Source organism: Sinocyclocheilus anshuiensis, unplaced genomic scaffold (assembly GCF_001515605.1).
Source record: "Sinocyclocheilus anshuiensis isolate Anshui unplaced genomic scaffold, SAMN03320099.WGS_v1.1 scaffold107, whole genome shotgun sequence".
Taxonomy (NCBI): Eukaryota; Metazoa; Chordata; class Actinopteri; order Cypriniformes; family Cyprinidae; genus Sinocyclocheilus; species Sinocyclocheilus anshuiensis.
In genome coordinates this window covers 2,393,457-2,417,569 of record NW_015549584.1, presented here as the reverse complement: position 1 = coordinate 2,417,569, position 24,113 = coordinate 2,393,457, and the positions used below count along the sequence as shown (strand labels likewise).

The following is a 24,113-nucleotide window of genomic DNA, read 5'->3' as shown; positions in this document are numbered from 1 at the left end:
TTCCTCTCTATATTGTGAAGGTTTTTACTGAGGGATTTGTTTATATATCATTCACTGTGATTTATGTAACATTTTATTCCTTAAAACATCAAAAGGTATTTTTTATTCTTGCTACTGACAGCATTTTCTGATTTATGGAGTGATAAAAGAGATTCCCTCTGTAAAAAAAGAACAAACTGAAACAAGAATTTTCAACTCTATCCGATGTTCTGAAGAGAGAGAAGTGGAACAAGCAAAAATAACACTACATGTGGATGCAGCTAAATTAATAATTCACAGAGAATCGAGCTGAAATAGGAAGCTTTGCCACTGAACTTGAAAATGAAAGCACACACATTCCAATAAATTGCACATGGCCATTTTGCCATCCCTAATATATCTGCATTTTCACCCAAATTACTTTTTCCAACCAAATAAACTGCATGTTATATATATACTTGGCAGCATTGCTGGTGTGGACTGGACTGGAGGAAGTGTGACGAGATTTCGATGATGATGGGCAAAAAATAGTGACGTCACGCCCGTTGTTTCGGATGACGTTGAGAGGAGCAGGCCGCACGCGCATAGCAGGAACCTACTCTGTCAGATTTCTGTGGATCAAGGTCGTCGATTTCTCCTCAATCACACGGAAATACGGGTAAATATTCGAGCTAGCGGGGGTTTTAAGCCACCGCAAGTGTCCGTGGGACGGTCTCGAGATCCCAGCTGTCCGTTTTGTGTGCGTGCCATCACGTCAACTAGCCGTTAACAGAGCTAGCGCGTTAGCCTGGCTAGTTGAGTATCACAAACAAAATGACTTTCATCTGGTCAGAGATTTTAACGCGGTCGTCCGTGCGTAATATTAACTACTTTCGAAGGAAAATATTCGCTTTCGATGTCGCTTTGACGCTGACACCAAGTCGATTTGTTGTTTGTCGCGGTCCTCGGGTCAAAGACAAAATGTTTTTCTAATTGCGGAGCCGCTCTCAGCTGATTTTTCCTGGACATGCTCCAAAATAACCTTGTTTATTCACCGTTTGCTTGGTAATCTGCCTTTCAGATAGTTAAGGTAAACTACTATTTCAACATTAAACACTTACTCGCTGTAATTTATTCGAATTGAAGCACAACTGTTGTCGGATTGTAAATCGTCATTTGATCAGCAGGCTGTTTAGGTTTCAGTAACCTGTGTATCATTCTTTGCTTGTTTGGGAAACAAAACGCGAACAAACAAAGGAACGTTTTGTTTTCGTGCAGCATATTGCCAGCCTGTAGCAGGGTCACCAACAAATAAGTCAAAGGGGTTACATTTGGGTTTTGCTCACTGTAATGGGAATTCAACAACATTAAACATTTTCACCAGTTTCATTGATAAACTTTGTCTTAACTTCTCTCTTTCTAAAAAAATATTTTATTTTATATAGCCATGTCAAGAGTAAATAAACAACATAAAATGGGTATTTTCAAAACTTTTCAGCAAAGTCAAGAGCACAAAAGATATCAAATTTGATGCATTTAGTTTCAATGTCTGGCATGTGTTATGAGCCAGCAATTATACATTTATAGTTTTTAATGTGTTTTAGTTGGTAACACTTCATTTTAAAGTGTCCTTGTTACACCTATAGTACTAACTTTAAATTAATTAGGGTTAGTTGCTTAATTATAAGCAACTAAACCAAACCCTAACTCTAGCAGTTGCATATTGCTTATTAATATTGCTCCGTACTCATTTTTGTAGGACAACTTACAGTGGAACCAAATAGTTTTGCTCAACAATGAAAATTGTTATTGCTTATTCACCCTCATGTTATTCCAAACCTGTATGCTGTTTATTTCTTCCAAGGAGCACAAATGTAGTTTTCACATCTTCACATTAATATTTTCCATACAACGACAGTTCACAGTGACCATGGGCTGTCAAGCCACAGAAAGGACAAAAAAGCACCACAAATGTCTAATATGACTCATATGCTGACACAAAGCTATCATGTGGTTTCAGAAGACTTGTAATTTAGCACACGAGTTGTATTACGTTTATGGTGCTTTTATAGGCCTTTTTTGGAGCTTGGTTGTCAATGGATACAAGGTTTTATGGAAAAGATCTATGTGGAGTTGATTTTTCTGTTTCATAGAAAAAAAGTCATATGGGTCAGGAATGACATCACGGTGAGTAAATATTGCCAATTTTATTTTTTTAGATATTATTTTCTTTATATGTAGCAGGCCCGTTCTGCCACTTCATGATAAATATGCTTATGAAATACTAATTCTTAAACCCGAATTCTAGGATCGCCCTCTCCCGTCCCCCTTACCCCCCTTCTCAAAACAGCATGGCTCAGGAGACAAATCAGACGCAGGTGCCAATGCTTTGCACTATGGGATGCGGTTTCTATGGTAATCCTCGCACCAATGGAATGTGCTCTGTCTGCTACAAGGAACATCTGCAGAGACAACAAGGAGGGGGACGAAACAGTCCCCCAGGTGAGAAAGGTAGGATACTGGGAGATTGATTTACATGTCGTCACATGCACCTATTGTATTAGGAATCAAAAGTGTTCACTCAGTTTTGAGGTTAAGCAGAGTTCATTGTTAGGCTCCTCCATTTCTTCCAGCTGCCACATCTCCTGTAGGTTCCCCAGGTGCATCTGCAGTAACGGTGGAGTCCATCCCTGTACCCACTACAGAAGCCGTTACCCCACCTGAAGAACGCACGTCTAGGTAAGAAGTCCTTTATAAATCTGAGACTGTTCATACTTCAGTTGGTACAAGTGCAAAACAGTCTGTAGCTCAGTGGTAATCTCTTAATGAGCACAAGCTGCTTATGATGATATAGCAAGGAATTATAACAAATAACCCCTGTATTTGGTTGGATTGTGTTTATGCAGTAGTTTGCCCAGCCCGGTAACCCAGCAGATGACGGCTATGAGCATCTCCCAGGACACATCAACCACTGATTCAGACAGAGCGGAAGTAGAGGAGGAAGAGGAGGGTGGCTCGTCTAAAAGCACAGGTCTGCTGAGTCTCATATTTGCACATTGTACAAAAATATTCTACTCAGAAAATATACTAAAAGAACATTTAAAAAAGTTATTTCCTGGAAGAAATTTAGAATTTTTATCAATTATTAAATTGAAAGATTCTATATCATTTTTATCAGTACTATTGTTGTTACTTCTATGTTTTTGTATAGTGATTGCTTCTTAAGAAAATGCTATATTATTGTAAATGATGTATTGAAATGATAATGTTGCCATGAAAATAGCCATTGTTGCTTAAATGGTGTTAAAATATAAATAAATATACAAAATTATTCTCAGTGTTATTATAGTTAATTAATACTAAAACCATAAATTGGCTTTTGTTCCTTGAAATTAAATAAGCTTTAACTAAAATAAAATTAATAAACTATAATGTACTATAACAGCACTGGTCATTCTTGGTCTCCTCTTTTATATCAATTGAATAATTATTAGCAGTGTTTAATATGTTTCTTTAAAAAAAAAAAAAAACATTTTAGAAGCACATTTCTTTGGTTATTTGAACTGTTTTGCAGCGTTCACAATTTGAATAGAATTTTGCAAATTAATTTAAATTTTATAAATATATTCATCTTATTTTTCTTTTAAAATCACTTTATATTGTAATTTTTGCTCATTAAACCATTGCATACATACTAAAATGTTCAACAAATCAAATAAATAATTGGCAGATTATTCTAATATTAAACCAGTTGTTAGTAGAAGTTTTATGTAGTATTATAATAATTCTGTGGATAATAATAATTCTATAGATTTTGAGATTTGATCTTGTTCGTATGTTTAATTATGAAACACCATAATAATATGAAAAGAAGAAACAAATCTTGGAAAAACTTGAACAACCCTATCCAAGTTAAAGCCCCTCCTTTCAATTCATTTTATGGGAAGACATGAATACTGATCTTTCATTAAATCATTGATATGAGTGTCGGAGTCTCATGTATCCTCCGAAGCTTGGAAGTTCATTATGTTTAAGAAATTATCTGTCAAAGGCTGACCATGTCTTTAATCACAGGGCCAGTAGGGGAAGCTGCACAGGCTTCTTCAGACGGAGATCAGACTCCTGACAAGAACAAAAAGAAGAATCGATGCTTCACTTGTAGGAAAAAAGTTGGCCTCACGGGTAAGAACCAAGGGAGAAGCTTTTTGTTTTGTGAATGAGGGCTGGGCCGCACTTATCTTTGAGCAGTTTTCAAAACTTTACAAAATATAGCTTTACTACTAAGCTGTTTATTTTCCTGCTTAGTTGAGAGAGTCACAAGACGATCTCCTTCTAGTTTTAGTATTCCAGCTCAAATATTCACTTTTTTGTTTAGTCTTATTCCCATTTCTTTCACACATACAACGATTTCCCTGCATGCAAATGTATTGATAATAATAATAAATGTTTCTTGAGCACCAAATTCAGACAGAGCGGAAGTAGAGGAGGAAGAGGAGGGTGGCTCGTCTAAAAGCACAGGTCTGCTGAGTCTCATATTTGCACATTGTACAAAAATATTCTACTCAGAAAATATACTAAAAGAACATTTAAAAAAGTTATTTCCTGGAAGAAATTTAGAATTTTTATCAATTATTAAATTGAAAGATTCTATATCATTTTTATCAGTACTATTGTTGTTACTTCTATGTTTTTGTATAGTGATTGCTTCTTAAGAAAATGCTATATTATTGTAAATGATGTATTGAAATGATAATGTTGCCATGAAAATAGCCATTGTTGCTTAAATGGTGTTAAAATATAAATAAATATACAAAATTATTCTCAGTGTTATTATAGTTAATTAATACTAAAACCATAAATTGGCTTTTGTTCCTTGAAATTAAATAAGCTTTAACTAAAATAAAATTAATAAACTATAATGTACTATAACAGCACTGGTCATTCTTGGTCTCCTCTTTTATATCAATTGAATAATTATTAGCAGTGTTTAATATGTTTCTTTAAAAAAAAAAAAAACATTTTAGAAGCACATTTCTTTGGTTATTTGAACTGTTTTGCAGCGTTCACAATTTGAATAGAATTTTGCAAATTAATTTAAATTTTATAAATATATTCATCTTATTTTTCTTTTAAAATCACTTTATATTGTAATTTTTGCTCATTAAACCATTGCATACATACTAAAATGTTCAACAAATCAAATAAATAATTGGCAGATTATTCTAATATTAAACCAGTTGTTAGTAGAAGTTTTATGTAGTATTATAATAATTCTGTGGATAATAATAATTCTATAGATTTTGAGATTTGATCTTGTTCGTATGTTTAATTATGAAACACCATAATAATATGAAAAGAAGAAACAAATCTTGGAAAAACTTGAACAACCCTATCCAAGTTAAAGCCCCTCCTTTCAATTCATTTTATGGGAAGACATGAATACTGATCTTTCATTAAATCATTGATATGAGTGTCGGAGTCTCATGTATCCTCCGAAGCTTGGAAGTTCATTATGTTTAAGAAATTATCTGTCAAAGGCTGACCATGTCTTTAATCACAGGGCCAGTAGGGGAAGCTGCACAGGCTTCTTCAGACGGAGATCAGACTCCTGACAAGAACAAAAAGAAGAATCGATGCTTCACTTGTAGGAAAAAAGTTGGCCTCACGGGTAAGAACCAAGGGAGAAGCTTTTTGTTTTGTGAATGAGGGCTGGGCCGCACTTATCTTTGAGCAGTTTTCAAAACTTTACAAAATATAGCTTTACTACTAAGCTGTTTATTTTCCTGCTTAGTTGAGAGAGTCACAAGACGATCTCCTTCTAGTTTTAGTATTCCAGCTCAAATATTCACTTTTTTGTTTAGTCTTATTCCCATTTCTTTCACACATACAACGATTTCCCTGCATGCAAATGTATTGATAATAATAATAAATGTTTCTTGAGCACCAAATCAGCATATTAGAATGATTTCTGAAGGATCCTGTGAAATTGAAGCCTGGAGTAATGATGCTGAAAATCCCAGGAATAATTTACATTTTAAAATATATAAATAAAGAACATTTAAACTGTTTATAATATTTCACAATATGTTTTTGACCGTTTTTTTTGTTTTTGTTTTTTTACCAAACTTTTAAAAGGTAGTTTATGAATATTTTCCAAGATCAACTTAATTGCTCATTTATTTCATTAAAATATAAATCTGTCAATTTTAGTTAATTTGTCATAGTTTCTATCTGTAGTCAGACAGCATACTGCAAGTTAGTGCTGCATTTCACATGGTCCTGCTGGTATCCTGCCTATTCTTTAGAGACCTCAATGTTAAAACTTATATCCATCTGAAATACATGGCCGATTGAAAGACTGAATCAACTTTCCTTTGTTTTCTGTAGGCTTTGACTGTCGCTGCGGTAACCTGTTTTGCGCTATCCACCGTTATTCTGACAAACATGACTGTCCCTACGACTACCGAGGAGCCGCTGCCGCCCGCATCCGCAAGGAGAACCCCATCGTGGTAGCTGAGAAGATTCAGAAGTTATGAGGACTGACAGCTAAATGAGCAAAAATTGTTTGACCTGCAAGTTTTGGAACCATGGCGCTGAATAGCACCATTCTAAACTGGGTTCATGTCTTCATTGTAGGATAAGGTGGGTGGGGTTGTAGGGTACAGCCCCTGCTTGGCCACTCCCTAAACTATCATCTCCCTCGCAAGGAGAACCCCATCGTGGTAGCTGAGAAGATTCAGAAGTTATGAGGACTGATGACTAAACGAGCAAAAATAGTTTGACTTGCAAGTTTTGGAACCATGGCGCTGAATAACACCATTCTAAACTGGGTTCATTTCTTCATTGTAGGATAAGGGGGGTGGGGTTGTAGGGTAGAGCCCCTGCTTGGCCAGTCCCTAAACTATCATCTCCCTGTCGCTCCCAGAAGGGTGGTGTAGAGGTGTGTGTGAGTGAATGTGTGACATGTTGAGAGAAGTTGTGTGTGAGTGTTTTTTTTTTGTTTTTGTTTTCTAGAGAGCCAGGGAGAAGAGGGATTGGTTGTCAGGTGGGCATCCATGTGGGAGGGTGGACTCTTTAGTTTTTACCCTGGTATTGATTTTTGTTAGGATATTACCATAATTTTTTTATAGGAGCCCTGAGATGTGGGTTCAGGAGTCCGATTGGAAAGGGTGGGTGGGGTTGGACATCGAGAGGGAATTTCTCTGATACTGCAAAACATTGAAGAATATAGATTTTAATGACTACTCGCACATTTACCCATGTAAAATTATTTTACTGTGTAATTCTTTTTTTCTTTATTCTGATGAATTATCCCGACATGTCAAATGGATTGCATTCTATTTATTTTGTATTATCATTTGGTTGGTTGGTACTGGAGGATTGGAAGCATTTGTTATATAAAAAAATTATAGGTCCTGATGGAGTAGAGTCAGACTGGATTGGGCTTTTCAGAATCAAAGCACAAGATCGTTCTTCAGTTTCTTTGCACAAACGCAGCAAAAAGTGCAGTTAGTGTAGGATCCTCAGTGCTGTACGGAACCTAGCAGGCCCGTTATTGCTAATGCAAGCCAGCGATTAACTTTTTTTGACCTTTGCCCTAAGAGCCGCAGAGCTTCGAGAGCAAGGTATTCGATAACCACCAGCAGACCAATGAATGATGCTGATGGAACCAGCTACTAATTTGTTTATTAGGCGACGCCTTTTCGTTCCAAAAACATGTATTTACAATTAATACCGCTCATAGTGCAAGATGCACACACACTTCCCCAACAGATAAACGTTGCATGCTCGCACAAATATTAGGCCAAATGCAGAGTTTGCTACAGCCACATATTAAAATTGCAACACGAATGTAAACCAAACGTCCCATTGCATGGGCGAATGAAGCCTGCTTTCCAAATGAACAGGATTCTAATGTAAATACTATGTGGCTGCCATTCTAAAATAGAATGTTTAAGGTTTTAGAAAGAACAGGAAAGGTTCACTTTGACTGGAGTGGAAAAAAACACACAGGTCTATTAGCATATACCAGCAGATTATTACATGCCAGGACGGTAGCCGGGAATCAACTCGAAACGACAAACCAGAAATTGAGTTTTATTCCTGGAGGGCTCGGCTTTTTATTTGCGGATGAGACATGTCCTTAGCGGCGTCCAGACCTTTATTTGTTGTCTGAGAGGAGTCGTAGCTGACTGGCTGGCTGGCTAACTCCCCCCTACCCCCTCACTACGAGCTAGCTACTTAGCGACAGAGGTGTGAAAATATAAAGAAATCCGGCTTTGGCAGGCTGTGGTCAAGAGAACGACACGTATGTGGACAAATATATACATTCATCTGTTTGTTAGCAGTATAATGTTCGTTTGCAGCTGAAATGAAGTGTAAATGTTGAGTTAGCGATTAGCGGGTCTGTTGGGACTGATGTGACCACTGGTGGATATTTTATTGGAGCCTCTTAAACCGGCAATATCAGGCAATATATATTATTTATATTTGTAGTCTATACAGTGTCAGATAGCAGATAGACTATCAGTTTTAAGCTGGGAGGACAGTATAGCTGGGAGATAGGTTTACTGGATGCCTGAATTCTACCTGGGTATTACTTATTAACCATTTGTTTACTGTTGGAGCTTTTTACTTGTTTAAGCTTTCGTCGAGAATTTTGCATTATATATATAATGCAAAATTATATATAACAAAATTATATATATATATATATATATAATTATATATATAATGCATTATATAATATATATATATATAAAGAGCTGTCTTATTTTTGTTTTTGAAAAGGAGCTTGAATGTAGTATTGTTTTTAAAGTGATTGCCCAGTAGATTAGATGTTAAATTAGTTATTTATTATATGTAAGTGTTTTGTTTAAAAAATAAAAAGTTTAAACAGAAAAAAATATCGGAGAAATATCCTTCAAATTATATACATTCACATGAGATCATATCAGTATTCTAGAAAAGGCTGTTTTATTGTATATTGAGAGGGTCGCCCCCTCATGGGTGCCGCCATGTTGAGATCACATGACCAGCCGTGTCATTTAATAATAATAATATATTATGGAATTTATTGTTATTACTCCAAATATAATATACTTACTACAGAGTCCTGTTGAAACTGAAGTAATGTAAGTAGAAAAATACATAAAATGTCCCCAACAGATAAACGTTGCATGCTCGCACAAATATTAGGCCAAATGCAGAGTTTGCTACAGCCACATATTAAAATTGCAACACGAATGTAAACCAAACGTCCCATTGCATGGGCGAATGAAGCCTGCTTTCCAAATGAACAGGATTCTAATGTAAATACTATGTGGCTGCCATTCTAAAATAGAATGTTTAAGGTTTTAGAAAGAACAGGAAAGGTTCAGCAGGAAAAAAAAACGTCTGTTTTGTGTGTATGTAGTGTTTATTAACTACCCATACGTAAGGAGAAAGGTGCGCTGTGTGTTCTCTGTCATCCTTTGAGTGACTCTTGTGTCTTTGTGCTGGTTGTGTTTTTAATTACTTTTTTTTGTGTGTGTAAAAGGGCTGAAACAACCATTTTGTATTTATCCTTAATGTGGTCCAGCAGTCTTCCCTCATAATGTCTCTTGATGTGCACATTTTTCCGTGATTCCTATACAGTCCCTTGACTTGTTGAAATCAACTTTGGTGGATGTATCCGATTTGAAGTCCTGGTAATGACCTTGCTGCTTTATTAAGGAAATAACCTGAGCTTTAATTAGCACCGTCTGTGATTGCAGCATTATCCTCGGTGGGGCTGCCAGCTCAAGAGGGCTTTTGTGAAAGGCAGGTGTAAGTGGCTCAGTGAGCTGGCATGTGTACACGTTATGCTTGGCTGAGCCAGCATCCTGACAGCCTTTTAATGAGGGTTTGGATCTCATGCTTTCTGTCTGCACCGTTTGCTGGAAGATAATCCTACTTTTCTGGGGTTTGAGTGTAGGGATACAGACAGTGTATGGGAAGGCTAGACTCCAGTTCCTGGTGAGATTGTTGTAGTGTGGCGGGCACAAAACTGTGAATGTAGTCAACCGCTTGACTATGAAGCTCCAGTGGGTTAAAAGCCAGTTGGTCACCTCTATTGTTGCCTTCATTGTCTTATCAGACCGTTGGCACTGTATTCCAGTGCATTATCCCTTCAATGCTAGCAATGATTAATCGCCTTCATTGCGTGTTATTAAGCAAAATAGAGAAGTGACTTCTTCCTTACTTGTAACTGAAGAAGAACTGCCTTGGTTTTAGTGAAGGTGTCGAGATTAATTTTTCTCCCAAGTTCATCAGAAGATGGGTGATGTGATGTGAGTTTCAGCTCAGGCGTGTTCGGCAGTACGTTAACCAGCATTTATGAATAATTTACCAGCATGCCCAGTCCCCCAGAGACACCACCAGATACCTTTTTGTTTTCTTTTTAAATTTAGGATTGTATGATGTGTATGAGAAAGTATAAAACCAATAAAATCACAAAGTTTATTTTAAATTTACACAATGTCTTGTGTGGTTCTTTTATTGTGAGCATATATTTGCCCAGACCATCTAAAGCAGTGGTTCTCATCTGGAGGGCCCAGTAAATCTTAAAATGATCAAAATTGTTATTTTAACTTGAATACTATTTTAGAAGAACATTTAAAAAACAAACAACATTTAGTTGACACATTTTTAGCTTTTTTTATTAAACCGAAGTGCCAGGGGTACCTATCAGCTTGGATAGGACAACTTTTGAAAAGCGGCCTTGGATCCAGAAGGTTAATAAACACAGAAAATAAAAGATGCAAAGTTTTCGTGGCGATGCAATTGAGGAATAATTTTGTGTTCCCCAAAGAACCTTTCTGTTAAGTCCGTGAACCATTTTTTTTTTTCTTAGCGTGAATTTTTTTTAATAATCTGAAGAACATTTTCCCTCTATAAAGCACCTTGGAAAAAACTGTGGAAATGTTCCATATATAAAGAACATAAATTTTTCATGGATGTTTAAAGAATAGTTCACCCAAAAAAGAAAATTAGCTGAAAATGTGCTCACCCTCAGGGCATCCAAGATGTCGATGAGTTTATTTCTTCATCTGAACCGATTTGATGAAATTTAGCATTACATCATTTGCTTACCAATGGATCCTCTCCAGTGAATGGGTGCCGTCAGAATCCAAACAGCTGGTAAAAACATCACAATAATCCACACCACTCCAGTCCCATCCATCAATTAATGTCTTGTGAAGTAAAAAGCTGTGTATTTGTGAGAAATCTACATTTTAACTTTAAATTGTGGCTTCTGGAAATACATATTTTTATATTATGTTATATAATAGATATATTTAATATTATCATGGACTTCATAATCCAAAATAATGCTTAGATATCAATAAGGAACCTTTATTTTTAAGAGTGTAGTGTGTCGTCTTTTGCTGAAAATTTACTTTTGTGTTTTGAGTGGCGTAAACAAGATCTGTAAGCAGTGAAAATGTCCTGTGTCTGTATATGAATCATCCTGTATTATTGCCACATCGGCAGCTGCCCACCTCGGCCGGTTTCACCAACAGGCTGGCTACTGTCTGTGGGCACTTACGTGGTTTTTAGTCACTGGGTTTAAATGGGTTGACATTTATCTGTTAGATTTAATGTGGCCACATGATTCCGTTGTATTCATTTACACTTTGTAGGCTTGTTAATGAGTGAAAGAAAGAAGGAAGGAGTGTTTTTTTTTCTGTCTTTTAAATCCAGTTCCATATAAAACAGTAGTTCTCTCTGCCTGGAAGTGCCATTAAGATCATCTCTTCTCCACAAAAGCATGTCAGTAGCATCTCCACCCTTTCTTACTAGTGATATCAATGATCAATTTCCTTGGTATTCTAAAGTCTTATATGAAAAGTGACTTGATTGTCTTTCACCTTTGTTGAAAGAAAAGTGAAAATAGGCTACACAAACCACACAAGCATTTTTTAATTAAACACGCTAAAGGCTATTTAGTGATAACTTGTAGCAACCTTTTAATCAATTAAACGATTATATGCTTTCATAAACATGTTGAGAAAAGTTATGCAATGCACATAAACAACTTTATTTAAATAATAAAAAAAAAAATTTGGTAGATGTCTCTCGCATGACTGTAATCATCGGCTGCCTGGCAGATTTTACATCGCTATGCCAGCAGATCTGACAGAAGTTCCTGGGATGCTCCTCCCTCGATGTCTCATCAGCGTAATTTCCGGATGCGGTACAGTGAAGAGCAAAGACGTTTTAACAGGAGGACTGTCATCCACTTTGTATGATTTCCGCACTGAGGACTCGTCGGGTCACGTGCGACTTAGCGGCCCCTCTGATTGGTTACATGCCTCTGGCACTTTTCAGATATTTATTTTAAAATTATTTTATACTAAAAAAAATAAAGGATTGTAATTTATTTTAAAAAGCAAAGATACTGATCTGATATTGATACTGATATGTCAAAAAGAAAGTTATTCCAAAGGAAAAATATTGTTGGAATTCCCATCTGTGATATTACAAATTTTGCATTTCAAGTAAGGCGAGAAATGTGAACATTTTTCTAACATCTTCCTATAAACATTTTGCTCACTACGTTTGCAGATGCTTGACAAGAATGTTCTTTTTGTAAAAATACATTCGATTTTGTATGGTTTTATTATTGTAAAAGTGTACACAAACTGTCGAAAGAGACAGCATGTTAAACGTCAGTATCTTGATTGATTAATTATTTCTATATTCCCAAATATAGAATATATGCAAATACAAATATATTAATTTTCATGGCTTGCTTTTTGTAGCAAGCATGATCTTTTGAATTAATCAAGAACGAAAACAATTTATACAATTTTATTAAAAAGATATATGTTAAAATTAGTTTATTTTGTTCTTTTATAAAGGTTATTTTTTAAACTATCTAATAAATAATAATTTATAAATGATCTTTTTATATAGATTATTTTGTTTTTAAACAGATAAACAGTTTGTATTTTAATTTAAACATACTCCGTAATTATACAGTATCGTGTTTGAAAATATCATTTATTAATCATTTTAGCTTTCAAGCCAACAGGTTTTTAATCCATGTTTACTTACGCCTCTACAGCGCTTCCTACTTCAAGCCGAGACGCAATGAAGAGTGGGAAGGCTAACAAACATCTTTGACTGGAGTGGAAAAAAACACACAGGTCTATTAGCATATACCAGCAGATTATTACATGCCAGGACGGTAGCCGGGAATCAACTCGAAACGACAAACCAGAAATTGAGTTTTATTCCTGGAGGGCTCGGCTTTTTATTTGCGGATGAGACATGTCCTTAGCGGCGTCCAGACCTTTATTTGTTGTCTGAGAGGAGTCGTAGCTGACTGGCTGGCTGGCTAACTCCCCCCTACCCCCTCACTACGAGCTAGCTACTTAGCGACAGAGGTGTGAAAATATAAAGAAATCCGGCTTTGGCAGGCTGTGGTCAAGAGAACGACACGTATGTGGACAAATATATACATTCATCTGTTTGTTAGCAGTATAATGTTCGTTTGCAGCTGAAATGAAGTGTAAATGTTGAGTTAGCGATTAGCGGGTCTGTTGGGACTGATGTGACCACTGGTGGATATTTTATTGGAGCCTCTTAAACCGGCAATATCAGGCAATATATATTATTTATATTTGTAGTCTATACAGTGTCAGATAGCAGATAGACTATCAGTTTTAAGCTGGGAGGACAGTATAGCTGGGAGATAGGTTTACTGGATGCCTGAATTCTACCTGGGTATTACTTATTAACCATTTGTTTACTGTTGGAGCTTTTTACTTGTTTAAGCTTTCGTCGAGAATTTTGCATTATATATATAATGCAAAATTATATATAACAAAATTATATATATATATATATATATAATTATATATATAATGCATTATATAATATATATATATATAAAGAGCTGTCTTATTTTTGTTTTTGAAAAGGAGCTTGAATGTAGTATTGTTTTTAAAGTGATTGCCCAGTAGATTAGATGTTAAATTAGTTATTTATTATATGTAAGTGTTTTGTTTAAAAAATAAAAAGTTTAAACAGAAAAAAATATCGGAGAAATATCCTTCAAATTATATACATTCACATGAGATCATATCAGTATTCTAGAAAAGGCTGTTTTATTGTATATTGAGAGGGTCGCCCCCTCATGGGTGCCGCCATGTTGAGATCACATGACCAGCCGTGTCATTTAATAATAATAATATATTATGGAATTTATTGTTATTACTCCAAATATAATATACTTACTACAGAGTCCTGTTGAAACTGAAGTAATGTAAGTAGAAAAATACATAAAATGTTTTGTTAAATATGTATTGACCACAATCTCCTGTCATCTCTTGCAGCTGACAATGAATGGCCTTTCTGTGAGTGAGTTGTGTTGCCTGTTCTGTTGCCCCCCCTGCCCCAGCCGTATCGCTGCCAAGATTGCCTTCCTGCCCCCTGAACCTACCTATGCCCTCTTGCCCGATCTGGAGGCCGGGCCGGTACTGGCCGGACCTACGGGGACGTCAAGCCTCCGGTCCCGGGGAGGAGGTGGCGGTGGCGGGAGTTCGGTAGGTGGGGGGAATGCTCCAGTGGAGGGGCGCTGGAAGCTCCACCTCACAGAGCGGGCAGAATTCCAGTATTGCCAACGGGATCTGGATGCCACAGAAGTGTTCCTGACTCGATCTAGTAGGGGGAACAGAGTGGGCTGCATGTATATCCGCTGTGCCCCCTCTGCCAGGTAGGATGGATGCATTTTTGGATGAGTTGTGATTAGAGGAGTTTTTTTTTTTTTAACAATAATATATGTTGAACTCAAAATGTCCTGTTTTCTCTGATGGACACCCCTTTTCCTCCCATGGATCACTTACATTCCTTCATTATTTTTCCATTTTCCTTTGTCCCATTTCCTGCTTCCCTCTCTGAGTTTGTCTGCTATCTTTACTCAGAAGCCACTCCTTCCTGGACACATTCTTTCTTTATCACGCGCCACTTTATTCTCAGTGTTATTCTCACTTGTTCCTTTCTTGCTTTATTTCCTCTTCGATTTTCAAAGGATGAGTAGTTGTTTTTTGTTGTGGTATATACTGTGGATGTCTTCACTACACCAAGTACCTGTTAATATGTTTTTGGAAGTCTGACTTTTATATCATATTTTTATTAAAAATGTTTTTTTTTTTATTTATAAAGCTGAAATTATATAAAATATAAATATTTGATGGAAAAAAAAAAAAAAACATCCTGGCCACTAACTGAAATCAAATAAAAATTAATGAAATAAATTAAAATGAAGAGTACAAAAGGAGAGTACAAAAGCACTTAATAAATTACTAAAACTACAATTAAAATGAAAACTGAAAACACACAAATATTAAAATAATACTATTATTATTTTAATAATACTATATAAGAAGTGATACAAAAATAACACTGTTTGATATATCATGCCAGTTGTTTTGTTTTTTTTGCCAGTGGATTTGGATTTAGACGCTCTGGTATTATATGATTCTACACACACACACACCCGTGTTAGTTATGAAACTGTTCCCTGCGGCGTATCGGGCTCAGGCTCACTGCAAATGCACCTACATGCCCAGTGATTCAGCGAGTGAAATTATAGGTTAAGTCTCTTTGTGGATCCATCTTGACTTAGATGTTGAGTCAGACCTTGAAATAGTGTAATGAGTGTACTAGAGAGTGACTTTGTACTACAAATCCCATCATCCATTTTGTCTGTCTCTCTCCTCAGGTTCACTGTCCTGTTCTCCCATGGTAACGCAGTGGATCTAGGCCAGATGAGCAGCTTCTATATCGGCCTGGGCACTCGCATCAACTGTAACATATTCTCTTATGATTACTCCGGCTACGGGGTCAGCACAGGGAAGCCCTCAGAAAAGAATTTGTATGCAGACATAGACGCAGCGTGGCAGGCTCTACGCTCACGGTGAGACATGAAATCAATACCAAGACACAACCAAAACAACGGCATGACTGTAGTAGAGTTCAAGGTTTACAGTGCTGCATCTTATTGTATGATCTAAGCAACTGTTAAAAATTTAAGTCAGTAAAACTTTTTTAAATAGTTTTATTATGCAGATTGATAACTAGTGACAGTATAAAGATATTTATAATGTAACAAAAGATTTATGTGTAAAATAAATGTATGTAACCTAAAATAATAACATTTTTGTTTGTTAGCCTATGTAAGCCTTTCTTAAAGGGGTCATATGACGTTGCTAAAAAAGAACATTATTTTGTGTATTTGGTGTAATGAAATGTGTTTATGCGGTTTAAGGTTAAAAAAAACGCATTATTTTCCACATACTGTACATTATTGTTTCTCCTCTATGCCCCGCCTTTCTGAAACACATCGATTTACAAAGTTCATCGGTCTGAAAAGCTAGGTGTGCTCTGATTGGCTAGCTATCCAGTGCGTTGTGATTGGCCGAATACCTCAAGCGTGTGACGGAAATGTTACGCCCCTTACCATAATGTGATGCCGTGTCCCGGTGCGTCAAGACAACACCAATAAAACCCATTGCAAACGAGGCATTTGTAGCATCCAGTGGGGACATAATTACGGATTATAATGACTTATACTGTCTTTTTACGCGTTGCGTTGTGTATCGAGCCACGTAAACATAAAACCATGTCTGCATTTGTGATCGGAGAAACGACAAACAACAAGCGCTACTCTACACTGTTCAAAACTCGCGTTTGAATCGTCAGTGGCAAATCCTTTAAATATGAAAACGTACTTACAGTCTGTGAGGCAGCATTATTTGTCAGAACACCGGCATTGTAGGCTACTCTCCCAGGAAACAGTCCTCGTCCTCTGTAAAATGCACTGCACACATCTGAATATTTGGTTTGAATTGTTCTGGAATGGTGTTGTAAATACAACTTAACCGCTGGTTTCTAGTTGTGTCCTCTTTTGGAAGACCAAACAAAGTAGTTTCGCTTTCACAACGAAACACACAGCGTCTCCACAACATGGCGGCAACAACAACAATACTACAGCGATAATAAAAGTTACGCCTTCTTTCTTTGCCTGAACATTTGGGCGGTGTTATGCAAATCTTCCCACAAAGTGACGTAGACTTGTGGGGCCGTGTTTAAACGAGGTGTTTTAGGAGGGCGTGGACGAGTCTTAACTTTTATAAAGAATTATCTTTTTGGGTTTGAGACTTTAGTCTTTGCAACTTTAGGGATCTTATCTATTCACGAACAGCTTGTAACACTTCAAAGAGAAAGGAAAACTTGAAATCGCATCATATGACCCCTTTAAAAGTGCTAAAAGAATCCTTAATAGGATCAGTAAGAAACCATTAAGTGGAATACAAACCAGAATCGAACGGAGCACAATTTTCTTTAATTCTGGACTGTGAATATTTTCAAAGGCTGATGAAAATTCACACTGCACTCTGTGTGAATAGTTCTGGCACAATTTTTTTCCCAGCAATTTGCAATTCATACTGGTCTTGGTGTGAATAGGCTGTAAATCACATTGACATGAGACAGTTATTTGTTCATTATATTACATTTAATTGGCTTTTGATTCCTCTCTTTCAAACAGATATGGCATCAGCCCAGAGAATATTATCCTGTATGGACAGAGCATTGGCACGGTGCCTACAGTAGACCTGGCATCACGATACGAGTGTGCAGCTGTGATTCTCCACTCCCCCCTCACCTCTGGCATGAGGGTGGCCTTCCCCGACACTAAGAAGACTTACTGCTTTGACGCATTTCCCAAGTGAGTACCAAAAACTTTGGGTTCCTCTTTGTGCTCAGTTATTTGTGTGTTGCTTCCATTATAATGGAGGATTGACAGGGCATCATCATTGCGGTTTGTTTATGAGCTGATGATTTGCCTTGTCATGGCCAGCACAGATTGCAGCTATTTATGAGCGATTCACTGGGTTTTGGTTTTGGCGAGAGCAAACAGAGTGTGTTGTGATGTGGATTGCTGCCGGAGATTATACTGAGCTTCTTGTTTCGACACAAAATGCGTCTGACTATCACACATTGAAATATATAGATGCAAAGCATTTTTCAATCTTAAAATTAGATCTTCAGCTCTTGATTAAAGGGAATAAGAGTTATTATTCTTCAAGTTTCATTACAATCATTTTCATTGTTGCATGTCAGCTGTGACAGCGGTATAGTGGAGCTCAGAGGGAGGTTGGCTACGCTCGGTGGGCGGTGTCACTCAGTGCCAGAACACATGGTCGCCCTACAGCTTCATTCAAAACCACCACTGTTCTCGTACAAATGCTGTGTAGTTGGCAGGCAGCTGTTTAGTTTGCTGGCACGCATTCATACACGCGTGTATACAACACATGCACCACACTTGAATGTAGTTAGCTACATAACAATTTGTAATTGTTGTTATTATTTATAAGTATTTGTATGTTCTTTTCGAAAGTTTGTAGTCCATATGTAATTTTTTTTATGCTGACCAAAATGAGTAAAAATGGTAATATTGTGAAATATTATTACATTTTAAAATAATAAATATTTATTTTTCATATAATGTCAAATGTAATTTATTCATGTGATGGCAAAGCTGAATTTTCCTCAACCATTACTCCAGTCTTCAGTGTCACATGATCCTTCAGAAATCATTCTAATATGCTGATTTGCTGCTCAAGAAACATTTCTTTTAATTATCAATGTTGAAAACGGTTGTGCTGCTTATTTTTGTAGAAACGCCATTCTTTCAATAGAACAGCATTTATCTATTTATTTTTTTATTGCTATAAGTGTTTTTACTGTCACTTTTGATCAATTTAAATGAGCCCTTGCTGAATAAAAGTATTAATTTCTCACATAAAAAAAAATGCTGACCCAAACATTTTAAAAGTAGTGTATATTCTATTATTACAGATTATGTATTCAGCTGTTGAATTATACAGTACATTTAAAATATTTGGCATAAAAAGTGAACATCAAAATTTGAGTGACATCTTCAAAAATTAAAAATAAAATACAACTAATAAATTAGAAAAGCCTGTTACTGGAAAGCTACAGTTTGAGCTGTTATCACGCTACTGAAAAATGAGTTGGAGCTGAAATTAATTTATGGTGTTTCATTGATCATATATGTCAAGTGTGAAATTAGCTTTTCAATCTATTAAAGGGGTCATATGATGTTGCTAAAAAGAACATTATTTTGTGTATTTGGTGTAATGAAATGTATATGCGGTTTAAGGTTCAAAAAACACATTATTTTCCACATACTGTACATTATTGTTTCTCCTCTATGCCCCGCCTTTCTGAAACACGTCGATTTTTACAAAGCTCATCGGTCTGAAAAGCTAGGTGTGCTCTGATTGGCCAGTTATCCAGTGCGTTGTGATTGGCCGAATACCTCAAGCGTGTGACGGAAATGTTACGCCCCTCACCATACTGTGATGATGCCCTGTCAGGCTGGAGCGATGATTTAAAAACATGAAAACCCATTATAAACGAGGCATTCGTTGCATTCTTTATGCACCAAGAGCTTGTAACACTCCAAAGAGAAAGGAAAAATTTAAATCGCATGATATGACCCCTTTAATGAAGTTATTTTTTTCTGTGTGTATTGGGGAAGTCGTGTTTCTTCTAAAACCCTGTGTTCATTTGTGTGTCCCTGTTTCAGCATTGAGAAAGTGTCTAAAATCACGTCTCCAGTGTTGATCATCCATGGGACAGAGGACGAGGTGATAGACTTTTCCCATGGGCTGGCCCTGTACGAGCGCTGCCCCAAAGCCGTGGAGCCGCTGTGGGTGGAAGGAGCCGGACACAACGACATCGAACTGTACAGCCAATACCTGGAACGCCTGCGTCGTTTCATCGGGCAGGAATTGGCCGCACAACACGCCTAAGCTCTCCTCCGTCTCCCTCTTGTCATCCCACCATCTCCCAGTCTGAGCGAGAGTGAGATGGATGCGTCAGTAACTTATTGAAGGCTGCCAGTTTGTATGGACAACGTTACTGTTGGAGCAGCTTGACACATGCTCCGCTGCTCAGATTTGTTTTCTTAAGTGTTTTCTTTTTTTCTCCCTTTGTTTGTCATCTCCTTGTTCATGTGTGTACGTATGTGTGCGCATGGGAACTCTGGGGGATGGAAGTGGAATTTCTCTGGAGCAAGAATGGATGGACGAATTCCTCTGCCGGTTTCAGTCCAAAGGAAAGAAGCCAGATGCTGTCCTGTACCTCCAACCTGATGGTGTTTCTCAATATCTGAGCATTCATTTGTCAGTTGAGCGGTTCACATCTCTGACCTGCTCCCTTGATGCCTCAGCCTGTGAGATCTTCACTTCCCACTTCTCATCAGGCAGCCTAAAATAGCTCATTCTCTGAGCCTGGCAAATTTCCTAGCCTTGCTGACCCTGCAGGATGGAAAAAAACTGTTGTTAATGTGGAGGATTTCAGGATTAAGTTTTGAAGCATCCTTCACAGGTGCAATGATACCCACCTCTGCATCTTCATTCATTCGTTTAACCATTTGGCTTGCTCTGGACGGTGTGTGTGGGTCCGTCCGATGCTGACCTCTATTCCCTTCCAATGAGTTTTTGCCTTTATGTAAAAACTGAGTTTAGGATTAGATGACACCTAATGATCTACACCGCTCCAGGCAGGGAAAGCGCCAATCCTGGGACGTTGGCTTTTGTTCCCAGCATTATCAGTCTTTTTTTTCCCTCTTTGCTGTCTCTTTCAGCATGTGAGGGTGTCCATAGCACCCTGAGGTGAAAGAAACTGGGAGGGCTGCTCGCTCATCATCATATTTCAATGAAACCACCACACTTGGGATGACATGATACAGAGTACATTCACGTCCAGATCCATACATCATGTTTCTGAACTGTTGGGCCAGTAGAAAGATCAAGGTTTTAACTTTCCTAAAGCCAGATCTTCGGTGTAGCACACAAGTAGTTTAACCTTTTGAACGGGTTTTGGGTTAATAAATGGTTTAATTGTGTAAGAACAAATAATGCACACAACGCAGGTAGCAGTCAGAGGTAAAAACAGAAAGCACTTCTGAACCCTGTGGCAAAGACACACAACTCGCAACCAGTTTTTCTCGTTTTCAGCCTGACATCAAGTATGTTTCTATCACGGGAATGTTATTCCTCTCTTGTTGGCATTTGAAGTGGAGCTCAAGCTATAATCATGCATATTTACTCTGTCTCTTTGGTGATTGTTATGTTTAAGCAAATCTTTTCAAAGCAGAGCATATCATTTAAAGACTCCTTTTAATGATAATAAAGGATTTCCCTTTTTCATTCAACACCAAATTGCTAGTTAGTGGCACATGGTTTAATCCATCTAAGTAATGTTCTGAGCTGTGGGTAGGTTTAAAGACACAACAGTGAGGTCATCTAAAACCTATTTTTGCCGTCTCTAGTCAAGCTGCTCGTCTTCAAAGGGAGTTCGTCTGATATGATCTGGATGCAACTATGACTCTTAAAGTTATCAGGTGTATTAGGAAGATTGTAACAGCTTTGAAAAACACTAGCGGTGAATTCAGAATCATTCAGAGGTGTCTTTCTTTCAAACTAAGCTTTTCAACTGTGAATTATCAAGGGAACTTGCTGCTATAGATCTCGATTGAATGGTCTCAATGAAATTAAAGGGCCGAACCCTGCAACCCTTTGTTGTTTTCCGATGCATCAAAGACTACCATGCCTTTTCAATGAGATAAGACATCGCTTCCTCTTTCTGACGTGATTAATTCTTGCCCTTTTAACACTGTGGGCTGCACAGTCATTCTGGATTCCACAACAATTTGTTTAATTTGATTAATTTCAATATCTTGTCTGGGTAGGTCTTTGCTAGATGAGTATTCTGATTTTATGGCTCCAGAGTTGATTAGACATCTGATTAAATCTCTAGATATTCTGTTTGTCTCTTTTTTTTTTTTTTTTCTGGTTAACATTTATCCATCCACTCCACTTGGTCTGTTAGTATGTGCTCTGGTTAAACTGACTCCCATTAATGCACAAAGCACAGTGATTCTGTATTCAGAAAACACTGGTTTGTACATAATATCTGAAACCTAATTCCAGCAAATCTGATTCCATGTTTCATCATGTATTTAAGTATGTACTCTGTGGTTGGACACAAAGGGGCTTCTTCATTCTCCATTCTAACCAAAGATGGCAGCTGTTGGAGTTGCAATGGCCGCCCACTGCCATTTGTCAGTGCTCAGACGTTGATCGAAGGAGGAGGCGGTGGACTTTGGCTGTTCAGACAGAGCCAGGTCTCACACAATACAGCCTGCTGTTAATGCCGCAGAGGGGAAGTTTTTGTGTGGACTGTTGGTGCGTGTTTACCTCCTGTAAGACACAAGTGTTTGGAGGGCCGAAGCAATACCGACTTGGAGCCAGCAGACTGGATGTGAGGATGCTCTGTGTGTGCATACAAGAGGGGAGGACGTTGGTTTGGGGTGGGGCTGGAGTTACCCAGAGGCTCCATCCCAACACATTCAGATTCAGCTCTTATTAAGATTGTTTTTTTTTTCTTGTTTAAAGAAAGTAAGTTATAGAAAAGTCTTTTTAAAACTATCAGATGTATGTACTGTATAACATTGTTTGAGAAGCTTAATCTTGAGGTTTGAGAATCTCTTTTTTTATCTTAATGGATCGGGAGCAAGAGTCATTGGGGTGTTATTGTTCGATCCTTTTATGCATTATTCTAATGTTTTTAGTTTTAAATATGTCTTTTTCCTTTTCCAGAATTAATAATAAAAAAGAGAGATCTTAGAAAATAAAATGATGAATTGATAATTGTTGTAATTTATAGAGCAATGTAGTGTGTGTGTGTGTGTGTGTGTGTGTGTGTGTTTGTGTGAAAGAGGGGAAGAATGAAAAAAAAAGCTCCCTTCAACAGCTCTGCCAGAATTCCTTTCCCCGGATAAGACTAGAGACAGAAAGGGAGGGAAAAAAGAGGCTTAGTATTCCAATATGCAGAGGTCAGTAGAAACACAGCCCTCCAGTGTGCAGACAACTCCAGAGTGACAGCGTCCCATATAGACTCCTCCTGACTGAGAGAGTGAGAGTGAGAGCGAGCTGTCAGTCTTTCAGTATCTCTGCTGGCTACGTAAGCTTTGTTTCCCATCAGACCTGTCGAGCAACATTTCACCTGTGTGAGTTCTTCAGCTCCCACCTACCTGTAGCTGGCTGTTTTCGTGGGGTGGGGTTGATGGCATTGGGGTGGAGCCGTCTCCATTTCTACACGGGAAGGCGTCACACCTTAGGCAGGTTACACCACTTTTGATTGTAGTGCAGCTTGTGTTAATATGCTTAGAATAATTGTTGTGGATTTAAATCGAATTTAATTTGGTAATTGGATCATAACAGTGACTAAATATGAGAAGTAGAAACAAAAAGAAAAAAGCACGGTATAATTGTAATAATTAGTATTGTGCTATTATGTTATTATTTTGATTCATGGAGTCATAACTAATATTTTTAAAGTAATAGTTTACCCCAAAACCAAATTTCTGTCATCATTTACTCACCCTCATGTCATTCCAAACATGTTTGACTTATTTACTTATTCATCTTTGAAAAATAAAAAATTACATTTTGAGAAATGTCTCAGTGTTTTTGTCCATACAGTGGAAGTCAATAGTCACCAAAAGTGTTTGGTTGCCTACAGTGGGTACGGAAAGTATTCAGACCCCCTTAAATTTTTCACTCTTTGTTATATTGCAGCCATTTGCTAAAATCATTTAAGTTAATTTTTTTTCCTCATTAATGTACACACAGCACCCCATATTGACAGAAAAACACAGAATTGTTGACATTTTTGCAGATTTATTAAAAAAGAAAAACTGAAATATCACATGGTCCTAAGTATTCAGACCCTTTGCTGTGACACTCATATATTTAACTCAGGTGCTGTCCATTTCTTCTGATCATCCTTGAGATGGTTCTACACCTTCATTTGAGTCCAGCTGTGTTTGATTATACTGATTGGACTTGATTAGGAAAGCCACACACCTGTCTATATAAGACCTTACAGCTCACAGTGCATGTCAGAGCAAATGAGAATCATGAGGTCAAAGGAACTGCCTGAAGAGCTCAGAGACAGAATTGTGGCAAGGCACAGATCTGGCCAAGGTTACAAAAAAATTTCTGCTGCACTTAAGGTTCCTAAGAGCA

At 37.4% G+C, this 24,113-nt stretch overlaps 2 protein-coding genes and 1 long non-coding RNA gene across 5 annotated transcripts; all 3 read left to right on the top strand.

The window, feature by feature from the left end:
* Positions 1-449: 449 nt before the first annotated feature.
* LOC107657940 (AN1-type zinc finger protein 5) lies at positions 450-6,653 on the top strand. 3 transcript variants are annotated; one of them, XM_016446285.1, is made up of 7 exons: positions 574-637; positions 2,112-2,145; positions 2,267-2,469; positions 2,592-2,697; positions 2,865-2,989; positions 4,033-4,140; positions 6,346-6,653. In XM_016446285.1, exons 2-7 carry the CDS (start codon positions 2,135-2,137, stop codon positions 6,492-6,494), a joined length of 702 nt encoding a protein of 233 aa, XP_016301771.1. In that variant the 5' UTR covers positions 574-637; positions 2,112-2,134; the 3' UTR covers positions 6,495-6,653. The 3 variants fall into 3 exon arrangements, with proteins under 3 accessions (XP_016301770.1, XP_016301769.1, XP_016301771.1); XM_016446284.1 differs by lacking the exon at positions 2,112-2,145 and having other exon boundaries at positions 450-637; positions 2,610-2,697; XM_016446283.1 differs by lacking the exon at positions 2,112-2,145 and having other exon boundaries at positions 452-637.
* A 639-nt stretch (positions 6,654-7,292) lies between these two features.
* Positions 7,293-10,451, top strand: LOC107657941 (uncharacterized). Its single transcript, XR_001630733.1, has 2 exons — positions 7,293-7,937; positions 9,333-10,451. It is a non-coding gene; the product is annotated as an uncharacterized LOC107657941 (long non-coding RNA).
* Positions 10,452-13,071: 2,620 nt separating this feature from the next.
* Positions 13,072-21,168, top strand: LOC107657939 (protein ABHD17A-like). The gene is made up of 5 exons (XM_016446282.1): positions 13,072-13,425; positions 14,322-14,701; positions 15,710-15,904; positions 17,537-17,716; positions 19,604-21,168. Exons 2-5 carry the CDS (start codon positions 14,328-14,330, stop codon positions 19,827-19,829), a joined length of 975 nt encoding a protein of 324 aa, XP_016301768.1. The 5' UTR covers positions 13,072-13,425; positions 14,322-14,327; the 3' UTR covers positions 19,830-21,168.
* The last annotated feature ends 2,945 nt before the right edge of the window (positions 21,169-24,113 follow it).

Coding starts and splice junctions, on each gene's coding strand:
- LOC107657940 (XM_016446283.1), top strand. CDS start 534: ATGACGTTGAGAGGAGCAGGCCGCACGCGCATAGCAGGAACCTACTCT. Junction 2,470..2,591: donor CAGTCCCCCAGGTGAGAAAG/GTAGGATACTGG, acceptor CATTTCTTCCAG/CTGCCACATCTCCTGTAGGT. Junction 4,141..6,345: donor GAAAAAAGTTGGCCTCACGG/GTAAGAACCAAG, acceptor TGTTTTCTGTAG/GCTTTGACTGTCGCTGCGGT.
- LOC107657939 (XM_016446282.1), top strand. CDS start 14,328: ATGAATGGCCTTTCTGTGAGTGAGTTGTGTTGCCTGTTCTGTTGCCCC. Junction 15,905..17,536: donor TGGCAGGCTCTACGCTCACG/GTGAGACATGAA, acceptor TCTTTCAAACAG/ATATGGCATCAGCCCAGAGA. Junction 17,717..19,603: donor TGCTTTGACGCATTTCCCAA/GTGAGTACCAAA, acceptor TCCCTGTTTCAG/CATTGAGAAAGTGTCTAAAA.